This window comes from Furipterus horrens, unplaced genomic scaffold, assembly GCF_987537825.1.
Source record: "Furipterus horrens unplaced genomic scaffold, mFurHor1.1.pri manual_scaffold_2, whole genome shotgun sequence".
NCBI lineage: Eukaryota > Metazoa > Chordata > Mammalia > Chiroptera > Furipteridae > Furipterus > Furipterus horrens.
In genome coordinates, this window is record NW_028327172.1 from 65,255,588 (window position 1) to 65,264,650 (window position 9,063).

A 9,063-nucleotide genomic window follows, 5' to 3' on the forward strand; every position below is an offset into this window, starting at 1 on the left:
GTAAGTATTTTGTTTTCTAGAATATCAATGATTATTTTATGAATTTCTATAACTTTTTAAATATTAAATCTCAATTTTACCTCATATGATTTCCTCAAGTTTATATTTGTACTTATATTTTAAAACAGTGTTTGAATCATGTTACTCAGAATTTATATTTTTTTCATTTTTGAGGTAGATCACTCAAATATATCCTTTTACTAGTATATGTATAATTTGAGGGTAATCTAATTGTTGCTAAGAATTGTGATACATTTTCCTGAATATATTTTAAACTATTTTTGCTAAGTTAAAGAAAATTTATATTAAAGCAAAAGTATGGCTGTGGAAAATAATACTCATAGCATTTTGGATGGAAATGTGAGTTAATGACAATTGAGGAGGAAGAAACTTTACCCTTCAAGATAGTTTTGGCTAGTCTAATAAATATACATGAGACAGATAACAAGAGAAAGTAACTAAGGTTAATTACATATGTACATATGGGAACCCCACACACATGAAAGCATCAGAGGCACCACATACATGAGATACTCAGGGACTGAAAGTTAAAATGAGATGTATATGGCATTCTGAGCCAAGGATAAGATAAGGTTCTTTTGGGCTTTAGAGGGAAGGAAGTTCACTGAACGACAGTAAAGAAGAGCAGAGGTTCAATAATTAGTAGTATTTCCCTGCCATATAGATAGGTCGAAAAGGTTATATCTGATCATTTCTTATTATAGGCAAGGCCAATAATTTAAATTCTTCTAGGTAGTTAAGGGTGAGGACAGCAGAAGTTTCTCTTGACTCTACAAAGTCTCAGTTGCCTTGAGCTCATAATTCTCCACATACCATAGAGGCATATCTAGGGTGACTGTATCTGAACCCCTACACAATACTAATAAACAATCTGGCAGTATATAGTAAAATTTTAAATTTGCATGCTTGTCAAATTTTTACTTTTTAGGATTTATCTTAAATGTTATTAGGCAAATATTTAAGACTCATGTGTGAGGAAATTCACTGTAGTATTACTTATACAAGAAAAAATATTAGAAATGCTCAACACTAGAACTGGATTACTAAAACAAGATTTATGTGGTTAGTCAAAACATATTAAATACAAGCTTTTCTTGCTACTATATTCAGAAACCATGCTCAATGGCAGTCAAGGTATAAAAGAAGTTATCCATGCCCTGGGTCATATTTACAACTTTACTCTTGAATAGAAACAGACATCCAATGATTATTATCCATTTAGGTAAAGCCTCTAAAGTAAAAAGCATAAAGTAAAATTTAAAAAATAACAAAAAGGTAACATAAAGAAAAAATATCAGTGCAGAGAGCAGAAGAAAGTTTTTAAAAAATTAAGATATTTAGAAAAATAAGAAAGATATTGTGTCCATGAAACAAGAATAGAAAATATTAAAAAATTAACAATGAGCAAGAAAATACTTTTGGATAATTAAATATAGGAGACCAGAAATTAAAATTTTAAAAGAAGGACTGAAATATAAATTTCAGGAAACTCCCAGAAAAACATAACAAAAAATAAAGATATGAAATATTATAGTGATAAAGTGGCAAATTCGGGGGATTAATCCAAGGAATTCTAGTCTCCAATTAATAAGAATTTCCAGAAAAAAGAATAGGTAAAATCAAGCAGAGGAAATTAGGTAAGAAATCATAAAGGAAATGCTGAAACTGAAGCATATGAGTTAACTAAATGCAAGGGCCAAATGTACAGGCACAGCACAATGAACCAAGGCATACTATTATATGATTTCAGTCTGCCAGGAATAAAGAGTTTACTTAAATATACCAATAAGAAAAGAAACAAATCACATATAAATTTTCAGGAATTAGAAAGATGTTGGACTTCTCAATTGCAATACAGGAAACCAGAAAACAATGGCACAAGGCCTTTAGAATTTTAAACGAAAGGAAAATCTTCAAAGAATCTTATACCCAGCTGAACTATCAAAGAAGTAGGATAGCACCATAAAAGTATTTTCAAACATTCAAAGTCTCATATTGCTTACCTCAAATACAGTGTTTCTGAAGGATAGCCACATGATGTCTTACAACAAAATACTGAGGGTAAGCCCAAGAATTAGAAGATTCAATCCAACAGAGATACAAAGGGATATCCCAGCACATTATCTATGTTAAGCAATAATTAATCTAGAATGGAGAAATAATGCATAGGGCTTTAGGGTCCAGTACCTGGAAAAAGAGGAAACTGAGAGATTACTAGTATGTATGAATATATTGACATGAGTTTTACAATTCTGTAAGAGAATTTGACTATGGCTTTGTGATAAATACAGAAAAAATGAAGCAAATGGAAACACAAGATGATAAGCTTTAGCATAATAAAAGTAAGTCATATGAGAAAGAAAATGTAATACAGAAGGAAACAATAAAAATATTTATAATATAAATACTAGAGACTGTTTAGCCAAAAATTGAGATACAGCTATAAAGAGAATGGAGAGTAAAGAAAGTAAGATGAAGGCGTGCAGAATAAGAAAACTTAATCATCATTTTTCATATAGAAATTCAATCAATGTCTAATTTGGAAAACAAATTAGAAATACAGAGATAAAATTTAAAGGCATGAGCTAAAACAGTTGAAACTGGTTGCATCTAGGGAGATGGAATATGGATGGGAAGAAGTACATAAGGAAACTGCTGGGCTTTGTTGTTTCTGCTGCTTTTTGGTTATTTACTTGTTTTGTTTTTCAGTCTTATTAAAAAATAATTGACATATGTCACTATATAAGCTTAAGGTGTACAGCATCATGGTTTGATTTACATATATTGTGAAATGATTACCACAATATGTTTAGTCACTATATATATATAAAAGGAAAAAACATTTTTCCTTGTGATGAGAACTCTTACTATCTTAACTTTCCTATGGATCATACAGCACTGTTAACTATAGTCATCATGTTGTACATAACATTCCTAGTATTCATCCTGTAAAAAAAGTTTGTATCTCTTCACCACCTTTCTCCAATTCCCCCCACCATCTCCCCACTCTGGTAACCAGCAATCTGATCTTTTTTTCTATGAGTTTGGTGGGTTCTTTTCTTTCTTAGATTCCACATATAAGTGAGATCATATAGTATTTGTCTTTGTCTGACTAATTTCATTTAGCATAATGCCTTTAAGGTTCATTCATGTTGTTACAAATGATAGGATTTCCTCATTTTTTATGGCTAAATAATATTCCATTCTGTAATATATTACATATATACCACATCTTCTTTATCTATTCATCCATTGATGGACACTTAGGTTGTTCCCATTTCTTGACTATTGTACATAATAGTGCTGTAACCATGGGGATGCAGATATCTTTTTGAGTTAGTGTTTTTGTTTCCTGTGGATATATTCCTAGAAGTGGAATTATTGAATCATAGGATAGTTCTACATATAACTTTTTGAGGAACCTTCATACTGTTTTCCATAGAGGCTGTACCAATTTACAATCCCACCAACATTGCACACGGGTTCTCTTTTCTCCACATCCATTCTAGCATTTGTTATCTTTTTAATCATTGCCATTCTAACAGGCTTAAGGTGATATTTCATTGTGGTTTACTTTTCCTAATGATGTCTTTTTATGTTCCTGTTGGCCATTTGTATGTATCTTCTTTGTAAAAATGTCTATTCAGGTCTTTTGCCCAGTTTTTAATTGGATAATTTGAGGTGTTTTGTCTTGTTTTGCTACTGAGTTATAGGGGTTCTTCATATACTTTGGATAATAACCTTTTACTAATTATATGGTTTTCAAATATTTTTCCCATCACTTTGTTGATGGTTTCTTTTGTTGTGCAGAATCTTTTAAGTTTGATGTAGTCCCAATTTTTTTTCTTTTTTTATTTTATTGCTTGTGCTTTAAGTGTGCTTTCCAAGGAATCATTACCAAGACTCATGTTAACGAGCTTTTTTTCCTGTGTTTTCTACTAGGAGTTTGTTTCATGCTTTCAAGTCCTACATTTAAGTCTTTAATTAATTTCAAATTAATTTCTGTGAGTGGTGTACAATAGGAGTCAAGTTTCATTCTTTTACATGTGACTATTCAGTGTTCCCAGCAGCATTTGTTGAACAGACTGCCTTTTCTCCATTGAGTATTCTTGGTTCCCTTGTCAAATATTAGTTAATTGTTTGTAAATGCTTGAGTTTATTTGTGGGCTCTTGATTTTATTCCACTGGTCTATTTGTCTGTTTTTATGCCAGTACCACACTGTTTAATTCGTGTAACTTTATTGTATTAGCTTGAAGTCTAGAAGTGTAATGTCCCCTGATTTGTTTTCTTTCTCAGGATTTCTTTGGCTATTCAGTGGCATTGTGGCCTTCCCTCCTCTTCAGTTTTTTTGAAGTGTTTAAGAAGTATTTCTGTTAACCTTTCTTTAAATGTTTGGTAAAATTCACCAGTGGAGCCATCTAATCCTGGGCTTTTCTTAATTGAGAGATTTTTGATTACCAACTCAATCTGATTAATAGTAAATGGCCTATTTAGATTTTCTATTTCTTCCTTATTGACTCTTGGTAGCTTTTAAGTTTCTAAGAATTTCTCTGTTTCTTTCAGGTTGCCCAGTTTCTTGGTGTATAGTTGGTTGCTGTTGTTTTTGTTTGTTATAAATTTTACAATATTATTTGACTTTTAAAATATGGACATGAATTACATTGATAAAAATAAGACTTAGATTGAAATAAGTTATACTGGGTTGTTTTATTGATGTAGAAAGAGTCAATATAATGTGATATGAAGAAGCTATATTAACAAATAAACTTTATAAAATAATTGCAGTTTTGAAAATATATATGCATTTTATATGTGTGTGTGTGTGTGTGTGTGTATACACACATACATATATATACACATACGCACACACACATACCTGGGTATATTGTATATATATTAAAAAAAAACTTGAAAAAAACACACCAAAATGTTCAGATTGGTTTTCCTGTGGGATTATGAATCACTTTCATTTTTTAAAAATCTTTTTTGTATTATTGCACCATTCCATTGTATATGATAGTTCATATATTCTAGACATTGGAGGGAGTTATTTTCACTTTGTTAAGAAGAAAAGACCTTGGCAAGTATTTATATTATTAGAAAAATAAGTTGCCATGTTTGAATAGTTTATGAATGTATTACTTTTCTTAATGTTTCTTACCTGTTTGTTAAACCAACAGCTTGTCAAACAACTTCATCTGTACTGCTTGAATACCTTTATCCAGTCCCGGGCCCTGAGTGTTGAATTTCCAGAAATGATGTCTGAAGTTATTGCTGCACAGTTACCCAAAATCTTGGCAGGGATGGTGAAACATCTTCTTTTTCATAAAAAGTGAATGCTATTTTTAATTTTTTAAAAATTAAATTTTGTGGTATGTCTGATTTTGTTTGGGTTAGGGTTGTGAGGTCTCAAGTTCTTGCAATGTTCTTCTCAAAGCCTTACATTCATATCATATCATACTATATACATGTCAGAGAAAATTCTGAGATTTTAATTGTTTTCCTTTATATAGTGTAATTAGAATTTTTAAGTGTTTTAGTGGACCCATATTTTCTTTAAGAGTTTACAAGAATGAGAAAGTACTAAAATTGATAGCTAAAGTAAACTTAATCTTATCCATATGATTTCATACCATTTAGATGAAAATCTTACACATAATACTAAAAAGCTGTTATACATGTTCCTTCAAGGCAGCTCCCTTTGTCTCCTTGAGTACTTTTACAGAAGTGGACCTTTAAAGTGGTATGCAAAATTTTGTCTACATGAGTGTATATATATTTTTCATTAGATGGAAATTTATAATGTTTATCAGATTTTCAAGAGTTTTTAAATGCAAAAATATAGAGAGAGAGATAGAGTTTAACATTTTGAAATAGATTTATGTTCCTCAAACTGGGAAAAGGAGCTTATCTATAAAACTGTTTCCCAGAATGGAAACATAAATCTCTAAAGAAGTTATTAAGTAGAGCCATATCATGATGACAACAGTATTGTGGGTTTTGTAGTTTTTTACTAACCTTTTCTGAGAGTTGTCCTTTAATAAGGTATTATGAATTGAAATAGAAAGTCAGAAGAGTTTGTGGCCTAATTCCACTCCTTATTTGAGGGTATGTGGAAAGCCACTTAACTTCACTGATTCTCAATTTCCTCATCTTTAACACTGATATAATAATATCTTCATTGTAAAATGTTCCTCTGATCAGAGCTTCTTACTAACATCTTCTCAAATCAAAGAAGCAAAAGAAGGAGGGAGAGAAGAGAAAAAAAGAGAGAAGTATTATTCTCTTTTTCTACTCTGTGAAGCATAATAAACTAATCACAGGTTGAAACTTTTTGAGTGCCTTTGATCTAATTCTAAGAGAGATACTTCAGGGAATACTAGATACTGTCTTAAAGAAATGCAGCCAATTATAATAACTAGAAAACACACAATTCACATTGTCATATGAACTGAAAATATTCTTTAAGAAAACAAGGGTTCTTTCCTGAAGTGAGTCACTGGAGATCTATTTTTTTAAGGAGATACACACACACACACACACACACACACACACACACACACACACAAAGAACCAAATTCATAGCACTCGTTATATTCAGTTGAAACCAATCGTTGTTTGTTATTCTAGATAAAGTAATTTATACTAATATTAGGCATATGTATGTGCTTATTATAGATCATATATATAATACAATACATATATAATTTGTAAAAGCTCAGAGAAAGTAGTAGGCCCAATTCTTTTTCTAATTTTTTAAAAAATTAGACATTACCTTACAAATAAAAATACCATCTTATGCAAATTAATACATAATTGTTAATGAGAAATTTAACTAACTTTGAAAACAATATAGAAAACACTGGTTTGATTTCTTAATGCATTTTTAATTACCCATTCCCTTCAACTGATAAATACTTGCAGTTTGCAAAAGGAAAATAATGTAGAATAATTTTAATGAATACTAGTAAGACCCCTAAAACAAGATAAATTGGTTTCATCTGATTTTAAAAGTTGGCATAATTACCTTAATTGTTTCTAACTAATGATATCTTCAATGTCAAAAAAAATTAGCTATGAATATCTATAAATAGTGAATTCTCATAAGGTATTTGAAATGGGTATTAAAACAAGCTCCAACTAGGATGCTTGGCTTAGGTTCATTAGATCTGTGTGGCAAATATCATAGATAATATGCATATTATATAACTCTTGGTTATAACATTGAATAAGAGTTTAATTTAAGCATTCCAAATAGTCTCAACATTAGTATAAAAATGGACTCTTCCTTAGTATGTCTCTCTACATGTCTTTTCAGTGAATACATATGTATTACAATAGACCATTGGTGTTCAGTTCTCCAAAGTCTTTAAACACCCACACACTCATTCTCTTTGCACTATCTAGGCCAAAGTTATCTTTTGAAAAAGAATCTAATTATGCCAATTCCTCACTTAAAACATTCACTAACTTTGAGTCACTTATTATAGTGATTCTCAACTATAGCTGTACATTAGAATTTCCAAGTAAGCTTTTAAAAAATACCTTTAACTGGACTCCTTCCTCAGAGATTATATTTTGATTGGTCTACTTTTCTTATTAATATAAGCACATAGTAGGACTCTGAAATGGTGTGCAGGAATCAGTTCTTATAACTTGCTTCTCTTTACCCAACACTGTCATACATTCAACTTATGTTCCAGTCCTCTAAATCAATCTTTCACCCTTTCATACCTGTTCCATTTATATCCCAGCCTTCAAGATTCAGCCACACATCATTTCTGTAATGTCTGCTCTCCATCTTTCAGGGAGTTACTTGCTTCCTCCTAAAGTTCACCAGGCATTTTGTGTGCATTGAATGACAATAGTATGATGTTCTATAATTCTGACTCTCATGCAAGTCTGGGGACTACTTTGAGGTGGGACAATAGCATTTCTTGACTGAGAGTTCAATGACATGTTCTCTCTCTATTTTTGGTATTACCCTGGATCTGTATCATTCTTTTGTTATATCACTGAAAGTCTGAACACGTGACTTTATCAAAGTTCTTCTCCTATGGTCTCTATTTCTATCTCTTCATTTCTCTTCATCTTTTTTAATTTTCCACATTTTCTTCCTACTTTGTGAATTCTCTCCTTGTATTAATTATAACACAGGAGAATGTAAGTACATTTATATTTATTATGAACAACACTTTATGGTGCCTGTTCTAAATTTTAAATTTGAATGAATGAATATTATTTCCCTCTATAAGAAAAATTCCATGAATACAACTGTTTCTTATATTTAAGTAGCCCTAAATTGTTTTGTATTATAAAACTCAATGTACAATTTTTCCTTATTTTTGATTTTATCCAACAAATATTTATTGAGTACCTGCTATTATCACAAGAAAATGTGCTAATAAACATTATTATTCTATCTTATTGTCTCTCATAGCTGAAGAAAGTTAGTCTACTAGTAGGTATAAGTGGTGGTGCCTGTGATCATTTTGTTATCTGATTTTGGTACTTTAAATTAAAACAATATTTTGATGGCACAAATATTTTTTCATCAGTACAGATTTAAATTGCAAAATAATTTTGTAAAAATTTAAATCATTTTAATTTCCTGATTTTGCTCACATATGGGGAAACAGAAATTTGGTGGTAGAAGGATTGGGTTTCCTTGTTTTGGTTATTGTTCTGCAACCTCATAAGAATGGTTGATTTTTTTTTTTTTTTTTTTTTATGTTGATCTTGATTCTCAATGTAGATGTCTTAATATTTTGGGCAAATCTTAAAAAAGAAAAGTTTTGGAAAAACAACATGACATCACCAAATGGAAGATATTTTGTCTAAATCTTTTCCTCCGCACATTCCTGATTACTAATGTCTCTATTTTTATGAAGTCATTATTAACTTTATTTTATAGGTCATGTTCTTTCTGGTAGCTCTAAAATGAAATTAAATCATAAGAAGACAAAGGTTATATATCAGAAAATACTTGAAGGTTACTCAAATAGTTTATTGAGTTAACAAAATATTTCTCTTAAAAAAGT

The 9,063-nt window shown here is 30.5% G+C and overlaps 1 protein-coding gene across 2 annotated transcripts in view; it reads left to right on the top strand.

Annotated features, from left to right (window-relative positions):
* PGR (progesterone receptor) overlaps positions 1-5,358 on the top strand; it is a 106,858-nt gene extending 101,500 nt beyond the window's left edge. For both annotated transcript variants that reach the window (XM_090267832.1, XM_090267833.1), the window contains one exon: positions 5,203-5,358. In XM_090267832.1, the coding sequence (XP_090123958.1) occupies positions 5,203-5,358 (156 nt within the window). The remainder of the gene's footprint in view (positions 1-5,202) is intronic.
* Positions 5,359-9,063: the final 3,705 nt, after the last annotated feature.